The sequence below is a fragment of the Rhinopithecus roxellana genome, chromosome 11, assembly GCF_007565055.1.
Source record: "Rhinopithecus roxellana isolate Shanxi Qingling chromosome 11, ASM756505v1, whole genome shotgun sequence".
Taxonomy (NCBI): domain Eukaryota; kingdom Metazoa; phylum Chordata; class Mammalia; order Primates; family Cercopithecidae; genus Rhinopithecus; species Rhinopithecus roxellana.
In genome coordinates, this window is record NC_044559.1 from 117208344 (window position 1) to 117226111 (window position 17768).

The 17768-nt window shown below is 45.4% G+C and overlaps 1 protein-coding gene across 1 annotated transcript in view; it reads right to left on the reverse strand.

Annotated features, from left to right (window-relative positions):
• Positions 1 to 16998, reverse strand: part of HACD1 (3-hydroxyacyl-CoA dehydratase 1) — a 28678-nt gene extending 11680 nt beyond the window's left edge. Inside the window, exons 1-4 of the mRNA XM_010354751.2 lie at positions 16660 to 16998; positions 2967 to 3084; positions 2762 to 2780; positions 2596 to 2684 (exon numbers count right to left, since the gene is read on the reverse strand). Of these exons, the coding sequence (XP_010353053.1) occupies positions 2596 to 2684; positions 2762 to 2780; positions 2967 to 3084; positions 16660 to 16916 (483 nt within the window). The 5' untranslated portion in view covers positions 16917 to 16998. The remainder of the gene's footprint in view (positions 1 to 2595; positions 2685 to 2761; positions 2781 to 2966; positions 3085 to 16659) is intronic.
• Positions 16999 to 17768: the final 770 nt, after the last annotated feature.

Consider the following 17768-nt stretch of genomic DNA (forward strand, 5'->3'; position numbering starts at 1 on the left):
CTGTGCATGATTCCAAGTTAAGTGTCCCCCACTTCCCAACAGCCAGTACACTTGACAGCTGGGATTGCCTTGTTCTTTTTTTTTGAGACAGAGTCTTGCTCTGTCACCCAGGTTGGAGTGCAGTAACACAATCCCAGCTCACTACAACCTCTGCCTCTTGAGTTCAAGAGATTCTCCTGCCTCAGCCTCCCAAGTAACTGGGACTACAGGTGCGCACCACCACACTTGGTTAACTTTTGAATTTTTAGTAGAGACAGGGTTTCACCATGTTGACCAGGCTGGTCTTGAACTCCTGACCTCAAGTGATCCACCCGCCTCAGCCTCCCGAAGTGCTGGGATTACAGGCATGAGCCACCACGCCCAGCCCACTTTATTCATTTCTGTAAATCCAGAAATTTGAACAGCACTAGGTGTACAGAATGCATTCAATAATATTGGTTGAATTAATTAAGGAGGGCTGAATAAGTACCAGTGGGAAACTATCGTCAGCAAAAAATAAATAGGAACATTAAGGCAGAGATCCTCTGGAGGATAAACGGGGCAGATGGGTCCTGTTTCCTTTTTGGAACTTGCGACTCTCAAGCTTCCCTTTACCTCCATCTCTCTAGTTAATGTCTAGTTAATGTTGTCTTTCTTCTCCTTCATTCTTCAGACTCATGGTGGTCCTAACTCAGCTATCATATTCCCTCACTGCCTGGAAGAGTCTCTCTTCTCGTCTGTTAATGCTGTAGTCCTGCTTTTAAACGAGTAGGCAAAGTTAATTAATAGTTTGCCTCTCCCATGCCATGTGCTCACTGCTGTCTGCACTATCTGTCTGGCAGTCGCTGGTTAGGGAACAGGTAAATCATGCAAGTTGAGTGAAAGATACTAGTCACGAGAGATAATGTATAAAGGGCAGGAAGTCAATGAGTTGTCCCCACACACACAGGAGGCCAGTGAAGCTAAGAGGAACAGAGAAGAGGTCAGGTGTCAGTCCCCAATCTGAGATAAGAAAGGCATCTGAGAAATGGAAAGGAGGCCAGAGATCTGTCCTTGGGGAGACAGGAGGTTCTGAAGGCTGTCAAGAGGTCAGAAGGGTTCACATGGGAAATGTTCCTGTCATGGGTTTTTTTTTTTTTTTTTTTTTGAGATAGAGTCTCACTCTGTTGCCCAAACTGGAATGCAGTGGTGCGATCTCAGCTCACTGCACCCTCCACCTCCCGGGTTCAAGCAATTCTCCTGCCTCAGCGTCCCGAGTAGCTGGGATGACAGGCGCCCGCCACCACGTCTGGCTAATTTTTGTATTTTTAGTAGAGACGAGGTTTCACCATATTGGCCAGGCTGGTCTCGAACTCCTGACCCTCAGGTGATTCATCCACCTCGGCCTCCCAAAGTGCTGGGATTACAGGCATGAGCCACCTCGCCTGGCCCTAACATGGGTTTAAAAATGCCCAGTATCTTGACATAGCAGCATGGTGTCTATCTCGCCTAAAAGGTTTGAATATTAATTAGATTCAGTAATTAGGTCTGTCTCCTGTCATGCCTCAATAAAAATTGTTTATTTTTCCTTCAGCTCCTTAGCATTTTTTTGAAAATTATTTTTAATTGGAAATTAAAATTGCATATATTTATGGTGTACAACATGATGTTCCAAAATATGCACACATGTGAAATGGCTAAATCAAGTTGATTAACCTATGTATTACCATATATACTCATTTATTTGTGGTAAGACCCTGTTCTCTTAGCAATTTTCAAATATACAATACATTGCTATTAACTACAGTCACTACGTTGCATAATACGTTTCTTGAACTTAATTCCTCCTAATTAAAATTTTTATCCTTTGACCCCTTCTAACTTTTAGTCTTTTCCATTTGTTCAGATCTATAGAACTGCATTTACTTTTTATGTCTGTTGCTATAATACTCAATGCTAAATGAGATATAATTTTTTTTTTTTTTGAGATGGAGTCTCGCTCTGTTGCCCAGGCTGGAGTGCAGTGGCACAATCTCAGCTCACTGCAACCTCCGCCTCTTGGGTTCAAGCAATTCTTCTGCCTCAGCCTCCTGAGTAGCTGGGATTTCAGGTGCTCGCCACCACGCCCAGCTAATTTTTGTATTTTTAATAGGGACAGGGTTTCATCATGTTGGCCAGGCTGGTCTCAAACTCCTGACCTCAGGTGATCCACCTGCCTTGGCCTCCCAAAATGCTGGGATTACAGGCGTGAGCCATTGCCCCTGGCCAGAAATAATAAATTTTATAATGACAACTTTGATTACATAATCAAAGAGGACAACTTGGATTGAAAAGAAACTTCTACAAAAAAGAACATTTTCTGCCGCTTATTTGACAGAGTCTGAATACTAATTTCAAAAACTGGAAAATATCAAAGGAGAATGTATTATGGATATAAGATGCCAATATTTGGCTTTGTTTGTTTCAAAGCCAATCTGCTAAGGCACTAAGTCAATGCACAATACCTAAAACTCAAACCCAACTCCTTGTTGTCCAATGCTTCCACTTCCTGAAATGTACAAATGTTAATATTTTAGATTCCTATGAATGGAAAGCTTTCCTGCAGGCTCAAGCAGACAACATGTTTGCATCACTTACTGGTTTTATACTGTGAGTAATGAGCCACACCATAAAGATTCTTGAACTCACTTGGACCCCAGTCACAAGCACAGAAGTAGGTACAATTCCTTAAAAAGAAAAACAAGTCAACTATTGCCCTAAAGGCAATTTATAATAAAAGTATAAAATTAAAGCAAAAACTCACCAATTAAACAGTGAACTATCTGTAAGCAAATAGAAAAAAATCATTACGTCAATAATAGAAAACATTAAATAAACCACTGTCAACATTGGTATTAAGCAAATCCATAGGTGGTATGTAATCAGCAAAATCATATTGATTTTGCACAACAAAAAAATATTCACATAAAGATTACAGCAATAGAAAAACAGCATGATGGAAAACTTACCTCAAGCAAAGCAAATGTCTGGAAAAATTTAAGTGTCTTCTGAACACTTTTATATAAACCTCTGTGTGTTCCTTTTTCCATATAAAAACGTACCATGGCAATAGCTAGAACCAACCACCTAAAAAAAAAAAAGTATTTTATAAAGTTCTTTTGAACTTAATACCACTGATTTATACATTTGTGTTTACAGCAGCATTATGCAAAATAGTGAAAAGGTGAAAGCAACCGAAGTGTCCATAAGTGAGTGAATGGGTACTTGAAATGTGGTCTATACAGACGGGGCACGGTAGCTCACGTCTGTAATCCCAGCACTTTGGGAGGCCGAGGCGGGTGGATCACCAGGTCAGGAGATCGAGACCATCCTGGCTAACAGGGTGAAACCCCGTCTCTACTAAAAATACAAAAAATTAGCCAGGCGAGGTGGCGGGCTCTTGAGTCCCAGCTACTGGGGAGGCTGAGGCAGGAGAATGGCGTGAACCCAGGAGGCGGAGCTTGCAGTGAGCCGAGATCGTGCCACTGCACTCCAGCCTGGGCAACGGAGCGTGACTCCATCTCAAAAAAAAAAAAGATAATGTGGTCTATACAGACAATAGAATATTAGCCTTAAAAAGGAAAAGAAATTCTGACATATCATGCAACATGGATAAACCTTGAAGACCTTATGCTATGTGAACTAAGCTAGGCACAAAAGGACTACTACTGTATGATCTTTTTTTCTTTAAAAAATTTCTTTGTTTGCATTATGTGTTGCTGTCATCTTTAACAAATTACTGATTGATTGAGACAGGATCTCACTCTGTCACCCTGGCTGAAGTGCAGTGGTGCAATCGTGGCTGACTGCTGCCTTGACGTCCAGGGCTCAAGCGATCCTCCCATCTCAGCCTTTCCCATAGCTGGTACTACACAGGTGTGCGCCATCATATCCAACTAATTTTTGTATTTTTTGTAGATAATGAGTTTTCGCCATGTTGCCCAGGCTGATCTCAAACTCCTGAACTCAAGCGATCCATCCACCTCAGCCTCCCAAAGTGCTGGGATTACATGATGTGAGCCACCATGCCTAGTGTGTATGATTTAATTTATATAAGGTATGCCTAGGGTAGTCAAATTCATAGACAGAAAGTAGGATAGTGGTGGCTAGGGGCTGGGGACAGATGGGGCAACGAGGAGTTAGCATTCACTGGGTGCAGAGTTTCAGTTTTGCAAGACGAAAAGTTATGGAGACAGAAGGAAGTAATGGTTACACAAAAATGTGAACATACTTAATGCCACTGAACTTATACTTTAAAAAGGTTAAGTGGGCCGGGTGCGGCGGCTCACACCTGGAATCCCAGCACTTTGGAAGGCAGAGGCAGGCGGATCACCCGAGGCCAGAAGTTCCAGACCAGTCTGGCCAACATGGTGAAACCCCGTCTCTACTAAAAATTCAAAAATTAGCCAGACGTGGTGTCGCACGCCTGTAGTCCCAGCTACTCAGGAGGCTGAGGCAGGAGAATTGCTCCAACCCGGGAGGCGGAGGTTGCAGTGAGCAGAGATCATACCACTGCAATCCAGCCTGGGTGACAGAGCAAGATTCTATCTCGGGACAAAAAAAAAGTCATCAATTAATATTTACTTAATTTTCACTAAAACAACAACAACAATGACAACAATCGCCAAGCCACAGGTAGGAGATCAGCCATGGGCCTGCTTTCAAAAAGGTTGTTTAAAAAAAAAAAAAAAAAAAAAACAGAGGCCAGGCACCATGACTCACCCCTGTAATCCCAACACCTTGGAAGGTTGAGGTGGGTGGATCACCTGAGATCAGGAGTTCGAGACCAGCCTGGCCAACACAGCAAAACCCCGTCTCTATTAAAAATACAAAAATTAGCCAGGTGTGGTGGTGGGCACCTGTAGTCCCAGCTACTCGGGAGGCTGAGATAGGAGAATTGTTTGAACCCGTGAGGCGGAGGTTGCAGTGAGCTGAGATGGTGCCACTGCACTCTAGCCTGGGTGACAGAGTGAGACTCTGTCTCAAAAAGAAAAAAAAAAAGAAAAGAAGGCCGGGCGCGGTGGCTCAAGCCTGTAATCCCAGCACTTTGGGAGGCCGAGACGGGCGGATCACGAGGTCAAGAGATCGAGACCATCCTGGCTAACACAGTGAAACCCCGTCTCTACTAAAACATACAAAAAAAAACTAGCCGGGCGAGGTGGTGGGCGCCTGTAGTCCCAGCTACTCGGGAGGCTGAGGCAGGAGAATGGTGTAAACCCGGGAGGCGGAGCTTGCAGTGAGCCGAGATCCGGCCACTGCGCTCCAGCCTGGGCGACAGAGCGAGACTCCGTCTCAAAAAAAAAAAAAAAAAAAGGAAAGAAAAAGAAAAAAAGAAAAAAAAAAAACAGCCTGGGCAACATGGCAAGATCCCGTCTCTACAAAAAAAATTTTAGATGGCCGGGCGCGGTGGCTCAAGCCTGTAATCCCAGCACTTTGGGAGGCCGAGACGGGCGGATCACGAGGTCAGGAGATCGAGACCATCCTGGCTAACACGGTGAAACCCCGTCTCTACTAAAAACTACAAAAAACTAGCCGGGCGACGTGGCGGCGCCTGTAGTCCCAGCTACTCGGGAGGCTGAGACAGGAGAATGGCGTGAAGCCGGGAGGCGGAGCTTGAAGTGAGCTGAGATCCGGCCACAGCACTCCAGCCTGGGTGACAGAGCCAGACTCCGTCTCAAAAAAAAAAAAAAAAAAAAAAAAAAAAAAAAAAAAATTTAGAGGCATGATGGCATATACCTGTGGTTCCAGCTACTTGGAAGGCTGAGGTGGGAGGATTACCTGAGCACAGAGGCTCTGGATGCAGTAAGCCATGTTTGTGCCACTGTAGTCCAGCCTGTGCAACAGAGACCCTGTCTCAAAAAAAAAAAAAAAAAAAAAAAAACAAGAGAGAGAGAAAGAAAAAAGAAAAAAAATACTATATGCCCCGCTATTAAACTTACATTTGCATATAAATATAGCTTATGTTCTGTGACTTAATGGTACTTTAAATGTAAGCTAGACTTGTAGAGACCAGCTTTCTCATACTACTTCTTACTCTTCCTAAAGTCATCAATAAGAAGTTATTTTTTTCCAGTTTCCCTTGTAATTACAAAAGCACATTTAAGTTTAAGCAACTTACCTCATCTGTAGCTTTTTAAAAGCTCTAATAACTCACCCAGGGAAATGAGGAGCTACCCTAGTCTTTTTAGATAGTCTCCAAAAGTCTAGTAAGTGGATTTATGAAATTTAAAATGATCATTTTTACAACAACACTCATACAGTGGACCAATGGCTTGAAAAGATTCCTGCAAAGAATCTACTAACTGAATCTGATGAAAATGCGTGCTCAAGAGAACAATAAGATGGCAGAATGACACTTCTATTCCTAGAACATAATAAGGTAAAAGCAGTGACTTGTTCATCAGATTGGCAAGAAGTCAAGTAAATGTCTGAAAGGAACACAAGGACCTTTGAAATGCAGACATATTCATGGTAATAACAATGACAATAATAAGTGTATTGTCAGAGTGCTTTCTATGTCTCAGACACTGTTTTCAATGCATAACATACTAACTGCAAATCCTCACAATAACCCTGTGAGGCTATTTTATTGAATATGAGGGTCTTCTATTATCCTACTGAATATAAGGGTCTTCTATTATCCTATTTCACTACTGAAAAATAGGCAGAGAGGGTCACACAGCCACCACTAAGCTCAGAGTATATGCTCTTAAGCCACTATGCTGTATCAGTCTGGCTCTAAGTATATACTGTGCCCTGAGATACCAGCTAATCATAGCAATGCACATTTACATTATATATTTTTTAAGTTATATGGAGAGTCTATGCTCAAATATTTTAATTGATAGTAGCATGCTATCCAAAAAGTTTGAAGGCCACTCTTTTAGATGAGAAAATCATCTTTCAGAGACATTGAGTTACTTACCTGAGTCTTAAGAGTAAGTTAATGATTGAGTCTGAAACGGGACCTGTGTAGTTTCTAGACTCCCTAGTCCTGACCCCTTTCCACTCTTCCCTAGCTTCACTGTGGCTATGACTGATGGATTCATCTCATGTGAGTGCCAACACTGAACTCAGTGCTGGACTGATCCTATGGCACTAATTTGAATCATGCTTTAGGTACCTTCCACAACTAAAGTGTTATGATTGTATTATCTTCAATTCCAAGTCCCCGTATTTCTTCTAAGAAAACAAAGTTTATTAAGGTATTTTCATTCACATTTTCCATACGCTTGTTTTTCTCAGGTGAACCCAAATCAGATGTCCACAAAAGATAAGTTTGAAAGGCAATTATTAACCTACCAATCAAAGGAATCATTTGAATGGCAAGTTTTCTACATTTTTAAATAGCATTGTATAAAAATCCATGCATCGTTAACATTATAACAAGTTCTACTGTTGTTCCATAGGTGGCAGTATTGTACCACCTAGCATAGTATCATGATCCTGCCACTCACTCAACTATGGGAAATAAAAGAAATTGACAGGCTCAGGGGTTTGAAGGGACCCATCGAACCATCTGTTCTAACCTCTTGTCTGTTTTTCCATAAATAAGGCCAGGAGCCAGTTGCATCAGGGTTCACTTCCTAAGCCCTCCATCACAAGGGGTGACAGTCAAAGTCTTCTAAGGGTCCTGTATTGAACTAGCTTTGAAATTCCTTCATCTATCTGCTTAGTAACTATAATAAAACAAACAGAAAATATTTCAAAAGCAATTGGAATTTCTGCAATTAGGATTTTTTCTTTCTTTTTTTTTTTTTTTTTTTGAGACGGAGTCTCGCTCTGTCGCCCAGGCTGGAGTGCAGTGGCCGGTTCTCAGCTCACTGCAAGCTCCGCCTCCCGGGTTTACGCCATTCTCCTGCCTCAGCCTCCCGAGTAGCTGGGACTACATTAGCTGGGACTACAGGCGCCCGCCACCTCGCCCGGCTAGTTTTTTTTTTTGTATTTTTTAGTAGAGACGGGGTTTCACCGTGTTAGCCAGGATGGTCTTGATCTCCTGACCTTGTGATCCGCCCGTCTCGGCCTCCCAAAGTGCTGGGATTACAGGCTTGAGCCACCGCGCCCGGCCGGATTTTTTCTTTTTTTTAAGACAGATTCTCGCTGTGGCCCCCAGGCTGGAGTGAGTGGTGTACCTGTGGCTTATGGCAGCCTTGCGTTCCCACACTTCAGCAATCCTCCCACCTCAGCCTCCCGAGTAGCTGGGACCACAGGGGTGCACCACCACCCTGGCTCATTATTGTTCTTGCTGTTGTGGGTTTTTTTTTTGTTTTGTTTTTTTGTTTTTTTGGTAGAGATGGGGTCTCCCTACTTTGCCCAGGCTACTCTTGAACTCCTGGGCTCAAGCCATCTGCCTGCCTCAGCCTCCCAAAGTAATGGGATTACAGGTGTGAGCCACTGCACCTGGTCAGACTCTCTCTTTTGTGATACTAGCAGTTACTGATGATCATTGCCTAGATCCATTATTTCAATAATTATTGAAAAACAATATTCTAGCTTGCTATTTCCTTTGCATACCTTCTTTAGCCATTTGGAGGCTTGTACCAAAGATAGTCTTCAACTTTCATACACTCCATACTTTCTTTTTTTTTTTTTTTGAGATGGAGTCTTGCTCTGTCGCCCAGTCTGATGCAATTTCAGCTCACTGCAACCTCAACCACCCAGGTTCAAGTGATTCTCATGCCTCAACCTCCAGAGTGGCTGGGATTACAGGTACCTGCCACCACACCCGGCTAATTTTTGAATTTTTGTAGAGATGGGGTTTCAACATGTTGGCCAGGCTGGTCTCGAACTCCTGACCTCCAGTGATCTGCCTGCCTCAGACTCCCAAAGTGCTGGGATTACAGGCATGAGGCACCATGTGTGGCCTATACTTTCATACATTGTTCACTGACACATCTAAAGTGCCTTTTCTAGATAAAAGTTATACTTTCCTTTAGCAGCCAATATGTGAGTGCTTCCACTGATTGTACACCGGCACTCATGCCAATAATGAGTCAAGCTGAAAGATTCATAAAGGATAAAACGCCCAAGAAACTGAATTTCACTAAGATTAAGACACCTGCTCTTTGAAAGACACAGTTAAAAGAATAAAAAGTCAAGCCCAAACTGGAAGAAAATATTTGCAAATCACATATCTGGTAAAGCACTTGTATCCAGATTGTATAAAGAACTTTCAAAACTCAGTAATAGGAAATCAAACAGCCCATTAAAGAAAAAAATGGGCAAAAGGTTTTCTTTTTTTCTTTTTTTTTTTTTTGAGACAGAGTCTCAGTCTGTTGCCCAGGCTGGAGGGCAGTGGCACAATCTCGGCTCACTGCAAGCTCCACCTCCGGGTTCACACCATTCTCCTGCCTCAGCCTCCCGAGTAGCTGAGACTATAGGCGCCTGCCACCACGCCCAGCTAATTTGTCGTACTTTTAATAGAAACAGGGTTTTACCGTGTTAGCCAAGATGGTCTCGATCTCCTGACCTCGTGATCCACTCACCTGGGCTTCCTAAAGTACTGGGATTATAGGCGTGAGCCACCATGCACAGCTAAAAATGGGCAAAAGATTTGAACCGACACTATACCCAAGAAGATATACGATTGGCAAGTGAAGCACATGAAAAGATACTCAGTATCATTAGTTACTAGGGAAAACAAAATCAAAATCCCAAAGAGATAACACAATATACTTCTCAGAATGTCTAAAATTACAATGACTGACCACAGCAAGGGTTGGGAAGGATGTGCACCACTGGGAAGTCCTATTCATTGCCAGAGGGAAGATAAAAGGGTATAACCACTTTGGAAACCAGTTTGGCAGTTTCATAAGAAATTACACTTTGGGAGGCCAAAGCGGGTGGATCACTTGAGGTCAGGAGTTTGAGACCAGCCTGGCCAACCTGGTGAAACCCCGTCTCTACTAAAAATACAAGAAAATTAGCCGGGCGTGGTGGCGTAATGCCTGTAGTCCCAGCCACACAAGAAGCTGATGGGTGGATTGCTTGGGCCCAGGAGTTCAAGACCAGCCTGGGCAACATGGCAAGACCTTGTCTCTACAAAAAATTAAAAAATTAGCCATGTGGTGGTATGTGCCTGTAGTCCCAGCTGGTCAGGAGGCTGAGGTGGGAGGATCACTTGCGCCTGGGAGGCTGAGCAGTGAGCTGAGCTGGTGCTACTGCACTCCAGAGCCAGACTCTGTCTTTTTTTTTTTTTTTAAAAAAAAAAAAAGACTATTTTAAATAAACCACTAGGAATAAAAATGAACATTTTAAACATCCACTGTGCAGCAGGCATCCTGCTAAGAACTTCATATGCATTATCTCTTTATTCCTTTATAATCTAGCTAAGTAGTTGTGCTGTTCCAACTTTACAGATGAGAAAACTAAGAGTCAGAGAGGTTAAGTAGCTTATCTGAGGTTACCCATCTAAAAAGGAATGAGACACAACCTTTAAACAACACCTTTCTGTATTGTGTACAGACTAAAATCCAAACACATTAGCAAAGCATCTAAGGCCCAGTGCAATGGCCCAAGCTACCTGTCCGTCTTCACTTCCCACTCTACACTTCAGGCCCTCTTCTTTTTTTATTTTGGAGACAGAGTCTCGCTCTGTCGCCCAGGCTGGAGTGCAGTGGCGTGGTCTTGGCTCACTGCAACCTCTGCCTCCCGGGTTCAAGCGATTCTCCTGCCTCAGCCTCCTGAGTAGCTGGGACTATGGGTGCATGCCACCATACCCAGCTACTTTTTTGTATTTTTAGTTGAGATGGGAGTTCACTGTGTTAGCCAGGATGGTCTCGATCTCCTGACCTCGTGATCCACTCGCCTTGGCCTCAAGTGCTGGGATTACAGGCGTGAGCCACCGCACCCGGCCCAGGCCCTCTTCTTGATGCCACAACAGATGTCTTACAATTTCAGATCTCTGTCTTCTAACTCATGCTGTTTCCCACTTATGCCTACTAAGTCCTTCACCGCTCAGTTTAAATGCTATGATCTCTCACAGAAAACTTTCTCTAATTCTCCCTACCTGTCTGTCCTCTGACACATCTGCTTAGCACTTATCTCATTATTTTATTGCAATTGTTGTTTATATATTAATGCCTCAGGTTACCCTGCTTTAAGGACAAGGCCTAAAGTATTTGAAGGACAATGCGTTTATATATACGGGCTCAAAAGTATTTGTCAGAAAGACAGAGAGAGAGAGAGGGAGGGAGAGAAATGCCCACTTCCCTATTATGAGCAAGTGCCATAAAAATCCTTACATCTGGCCGGGCGCAGTAGCTCATGCCTGTAATCCCAGCACTTTGGGAGGCTGAGGTGGGCAGATCACGAGGTCAGGAGATTGAGACCATCCTGGTTAACACAGTGAAACCCCGTCTCTACTAAAAAATACAAAAAAAAAAAAAAAAAATTAGCTGGGTGTGGTGGTGGACGCCTATAGTCCCAGCTACTCAGGAGGCTGAGGCAGGAGAATGGCATGAACCCGGGAGGCGGAGCTTGCAGTGAGCTGAGATTGCACCACTGCCCTCCAGCCTGGGTGACAGAGTGAGACTCCATCTCAAAAAAAAAAAAAAAAAAAATCCTTACATCTGCCAGGCATGGTAGTAGCACTCACCTGTAATCCCAGCTACTCAGGAGGCAAATGCAGGAAGATCGCTTGAGCCCAGGAGTTTGAGGCCAGCCTAGGCAACAAAGCTAGACCCCATCCCCCCCACAAAAAAAACCCAAAAAATTCCCTACATCCTTTAAAGGTATAATTCTACTTCTGGGAATTTATTACACTAAGCCACTAATTGAACAGAAACAAATAAAAGTAAAATGTCATTAGGGGCATGATTTAATCCATTATTGTGTTTTAATTCTATACACTCATATGTAACTATCAAAAAGTATAATTATGAAAACCATATGGCCAGGCGCGGTGGCTCAAGCCTGTAATCCTGGCACTTTGGGAGGCCGAGACGGGCGGATCACAAGGTCAGGAGATCGAGACCATCCTGGCTAACACGGTGAAACCCCCATCTCTACTAAAAATACAAAAAAAAAAAAAGCCGGGGATGGTGGCGGGCACCTGTAGTCCCAGGTACTTGGGAGGCTGAGGCAGGAGAATGGCATGAACCCCGGAGGTGGAGTTTGCAGTGAGCCCAGATCGTGCCATTGCACCCCAGCCTGGGCAACAGTGCGAAACTCCATCTCAAAAAAAAAAAAAAAAAGAAAGAAAAAAAAAGAAAACCATATGAAAACCTGACAGACTATTAAGTGAAAATGGAAAAATATACAATAAAACAGATACTATAACAACAGTGCTGTAATACATTCACTCATTCATTCATTCAAATATGTATTGAGTACTTCATGGAGTTTACACTCTAATGGAGATGACGGACAATAAGCCCTGCAAATAAGTAAAATGTATTGTACAGTCATATGAAAGAAAGTGGGATGGAGAAAAATAAACAGGCAAGGGAGATAAAGAGTATGTGCTTCACTATTCAACTTAAGATGGCCAGGTAAGGCCTCCTTGAGAATGTAGTTTTGAGTAAAAACTTGGAAGAGGTCAGATATTCATATGAATGATAAAAAGAAAATGAAAGTATGTGATAGGCTTATAAAATGACAAGTTGTTTTTTACATTTATGTACAATTTTATAAGATTTCTTAAATACTGTTCCCTTTGCAATTTGGGATGTGTGTGTGTGTGTGTGTGTGTGTGTGTGTGTGTGTGTGTGTGTGTGTTTTGCTTTTGAGATGGGGTCTTGTTATGCGGCCCAGGCTGGTCTTAAACTACTGGGCTCAAGCAATCCTCCTATGTCAGTCTCCTGAGTAGCTGGGATTACAGGCGCATACCACTGTTCCCAGCTTGTTTTGAAAATTATTACAAAAAAATTAATAAACATGCCAAAGTTCTCCTAAGAGAAATAAAATAAGTTAAATGAACAAAAAGAACCTCAACTAGTCCTCTGCTGTCCACCCCATGAAACATGTAAGTTCTTGTCCCAATTTCAACACTACAACTTCTTCAACCTTATTTACCACTATTTCCCAACAGCATCCTCCAGTTCAATCAAGAGAATACATCAGGCTTGCATATCATGCCTATTTCCAGAATTTACATCACCTGAAATGTCTCCTCTCTATGTATGCAAATCTTATTCCTTCTTCAAATCTCAATGCCTCTAGAAAGCCTCCGAAGAGTCAGTTACAGAGATTATTCCATTTCAGTATCCCTTATTTTGTAAATATGACAAGGAAACTTCTCAATAGAGGCAGAGGGAGACAAGTTTAGAATAAGCCCTGATTTGCCGGGGAAGGGTCAGAGGGACAGAATGGAGAAAGCATTTAATTCTGCGCCAGGTAAGGCAGGAGACCCGGAAAACTTCAAAGAGGTCTATCTGATTAGAAGTCATGGGAATAATAGGAGAACATTATACAAAAGTGAAAAACCTGAGCAGAGAAGCAGAGTGCTGTGAAAATACATGGTGCTTTGAGGGAAGAGTGAGTCAGAGATACCAAATGCAAGTTGACTGGAAAGGGGACTCGGGAGCAGATTGCAAAAAGCCTTGAATGGCAGACAGCCTGAATCCCTTATATCAGGGTGGAGGTGGCAGGGAGTCACTGAAGTCTTTAAACTGGAGCTATGCATTGATGTTCATTTTTGAAATATAAGTTGGCTTTCAGCCGGGCGCGGTGGCTCAAGCTTGTAATCCCAGCACTTTGGGAGGCTGAGACGGGCGGATCACGAGGTCAGGAGATCGAGACCATCCTGGCTAACACGGTGAAACCCCGTCTCTACTAAAAAATACAAAAAACTAGCTGGGCGAGGTGGCGGGCGCCTGTAGTCCCAGCTACTTGGGAGGCTAAGGCAGAAGAATGGCGTGAACCCGGGAGGCAGAGCTTGCAGTGAGCTGAGATCGCGCCACTGCACTCCAGGCTGGGCGACAGAGCAAGACTCTGTCTCAAAAAAAAAAAAAGAAATATAAGTTGGCTTTCAAGACAGAGAGACAATTGAAAAGAGAAGGGACAGACAGCCAGTTAACACAAGGCAGATATTTCAAAATGTTTACTGGCTGGGTGTGGTGGCTCACACCTGTAATCCCAGCACTTTGGGAAGCCAACATGGGAGGATCACCTGAGAACATCCTGGGCAATAAACCGAAAAAATAAAATTATTATTTTATTTTTTTGTGTGAGACAGAGTCTCGCTCTGTCATCCTGACTGGAGTGCAGTAGCATTACCTCTCAGCCTTCTGGGTTCAAGCGATTCTCGTGCCTCAGCCTTACAAGTAGCTGAGATTACAGTCGTGTGCCACCACGTCTGGCTAATTTTTGTATTTTTAATAGAGACGGGGTTTTGCCATGTTGGCCAGGCTGGTCTCGAACTCCGGGCCTCAAGCGATCCACCCAACTCAGTCTCCCAAAGTGCTGGGATTACAGAAGTGAGCCACTGTGCCCAGCCGACTCTACAAAATTTTTTTTTAATTAGCTGGGGATGGTAGTGTGCGCCTGTAGTCCCAGCTACTCAGGAGGCTGAGGCAGGAGGATCACCTTGAGCTTGGGGGTTGAGGCTGCAGTAAGCACCACTGCACTACAGCCTTGAAAACAGAGCAAGGCCTTGCCTTAAAAAAGAAAAAAAAAAAAAAAAGAAGAAGAAAAGAAAAGAAAAGGAAACGTTTATTAACCGGACTATCACAGAGGAGAGAGAATTATTTCAGTTCCGAATGCATTTAAAGGCGGCAACATTTGGTGACTACTGAATTGTTGTAAATACGTTAGTTTTCTCTCTTTCCAAGATTATAATTTAGGAAGAAAGAAAGATGAAGTAGCAGGACGGTGAAGTCAGAGTCTGGGTTGAAGCCCATGTCTGACTGACACTTGCTGGTTGTGATCTTGGGCAAGGGTCTGTGCCTCACTTTTCTAATCTATATAATGTAATATAATGTGCCCCTCACAGGACTTTAAAGGACTAAAAATACACCGAAAATAAGCAACACAGTCCCCTGCATAGTAAATCCTCAGTAAATAACATTTGTGTGAACTGTATTTGGTATTCAGTATCATATCCTAAGCACGTAATAGAAACTCAATCACCATAAAGATTTATTAAATCTTTGTCAATCACATTTTTCTATAAACCCTGGAGAAAGTTTAAAATATTAAGCTGGGAGTGGTAATCCCAGCACTTTTGGAAGTCGAGGTGGGAGGATTGCTTAAGGCCAGGAGTTTGAGACCAGCCTAGCCAACACAGTGAGAGGCCATCTCTATTTTTAAAAAATTACAATAAAATATTAGGCTCGGTGCGGTGGCTCACACCTGTAATCCCAGCATATTGGGAGGCCGAGGTGGGGGAATCATTTGAGGTCAGGACTTCGAGACCAGCTTGGCCAACATAGTGATACCCTGTCTCTACCAAAAATACAAAAATTAGCCGGGCATGGTGGCACACGCTTGTAGTCCCAGCTACTCCGGAGGCCAAGGCAGGAGAATCGCTTGAACACCTTGAACACCGGAGGCAGAGGTTGTCAGTGAGTGGAGATCGCATCACTGCACTCCAGTCTGGCGACAGAGTGAGACTCTAAAAAATAAAATGAAATACTGGCCGGGCGCAGTGGCTCACGCCTGCAATCCCAGCACTTTGGGAGGCCGAGGCGGGCGGATCACAAGGTCAGGAGATCGAGACTATCCTGGCTAACAGGGTGAAACCCCATCTCTACTAAAAATGCAAAAAAGCCGGGCGTGGTGGAGGGCGCCTGTAGTCCCAGCTACTCGGGAGGCTGAGGCAGGAGAATGGCGTGAACCCGGGAGGCGGAGCTTGCAGTGAGCCGAGATCGCGCCACTGCACTCCAGCCTGGGCGACACAGCGAGACTCCGTCTCAAAAAATAAAATGAAAAATAAAAATAAAAAAACACTAAACTTTTCCTCGCATTTACATAAGTTAATACTTCGAGTGATAATGGGAAAATAACTTTTTTAAAAGGCAGTGCAATTAGAAATAGAAAAGCATTTTCCCAACAGGTTTTAAGAAGCAGTTGACACAGAAGTCACTTTGACAGCTCTGCGAAGAGCGACAGTCATTGTGTAACCTTAACTTGCAATTCATACTCAAAGCCAAAAATCAAGGTCCAGAGTATCAGCCACAGAGTCTGAGGCCATAAAGATGCTGGGCAGGAGCTCCAGGCTGAGATAAAGGGGTTGGTTATTTCAAAATCGTCCAAAGTGACAAGTTCTAGGACGTGCTGTGCTTTAAAAAAAAAAAAAAAAAAAAAAGTCGCGTTGAAATTAACGGGAGAAAACTCTGCCCAGTGATCGCAGCATGAGGCTCCGCGCTCTGGAGACCATCGGGTGGCCAGGGCAGGGCGCTCCTTCAACAGCAGCGAAGGCAGCGGCGCCCGGGCCGCAGCCGCCTCCCCCGCCGGCCGGCCCCGCATTCCTGCCCGGGTCTATACTTAACCTCCGGCCAGCGCCCCGCCGTGCACCGTATTAGGCAATGCCCGGAGCGCAGGGCCCGGCCCCCCCGCCCGCTCCATTCAACCCCAGCGGTGGCCGCGGCGACAGCTCCCTTCCCCCACGGCCGCTGCTCGCACCCCCCGCGCCCCTCATACCCCGGCCCGCGCCCCCTGAGCCCGGAACCTCCGCGGACCGCGGCGCGGGGAGGGCCCGAGGGCGCCCCGCGGCGCGCGTACCCCGCGGTCATGGCGATGTTGTAGAAGGTGAGCCAGGCGGTGGCCAAGAGCCCCAGGCGCCTCCGCTTGCCCGGGGCCTCCCGGTCCTCGCCGGCCTCCGAGGCGCCGCCGTTGGTGCCGTCCTCGTCGCTGGACGCCATGGTGGCCGCGCACCCGGGGGACGTGGGAGAGATCAGCAGGAGCGTGGGAGGGGACCCTGCCCAGCGCGCAGCCCGAGCGCCGCTGCCCGCTGCCGCCGACTCAGTCAGGCGCCCCATGTGCCACGCGCAGGGGGCTCGGCGGAGCCAGCCCGACCGCGAGGGGGAGGAGCGGACGCCCCCGGCCACTGCCCGCCACGCCCCCGCCCCGCCCCGCCCCTTGGGAGTGCGCGCCGCTCGGGGGCCAGAACGCCTGGCCCCGGCAATGGGGATCCAGGACCCGCGAGCCCCGGCACGCTTTCCAGGCGGCGCTGTAGTTTCCGCTCGCGAGGAAAGGGCACCCGCCTCACTAGCTGCGGGAGCCTCTTCATGGAGAGACGCCCAGACGCCTTGAGCCCTGGCGATGCGCGCCCTGCGAGTATTTAGTGGGGACACAGGGAATGCACCTGAACTTGGCGTGGCTCTGCCCGCCTGGCCTTTTGTAAGGCAGTTTCTAAATGCGCAGGCAGGGTGCGGGATCTTCCCGCCGCTCATTCTTTTCTTTTTAGAGACACAGTCTCAGTCTGTCTCCCAGGCTGGAGGGCAGTGACTCGAATATAGCTCACTGCAACTTCGTGGGCTCTAGCGATCTTCCCACCTCTGCCTCCCAAAGTTCTGTGATTACAAGCCTGAGCCACAGCGCTGGGTCAAACATTCATTCATTCTTAAGAGCTTCTGGGGAAGAAACGCCCATTTTGCCCGTTTCCCGTTTACCAGCGAGTCCAACAGGTAGTCCAACAGTTCTTCCAACAGTGAGAAGACCGTCCCACTTGCATGATTTATTTTTTTAGAGTCTGGAGTGCCGTGGTGTGATCTTGGCTCACTGCAACCTCCGCCTCCCTGATTCAAGAGATTCTCCTGCCTCAGCCTCCCGAGTAGCTGGAACTACAGTCATGCATCACCATGCGGGGCTGATTTTTGTTATTTTTAGTA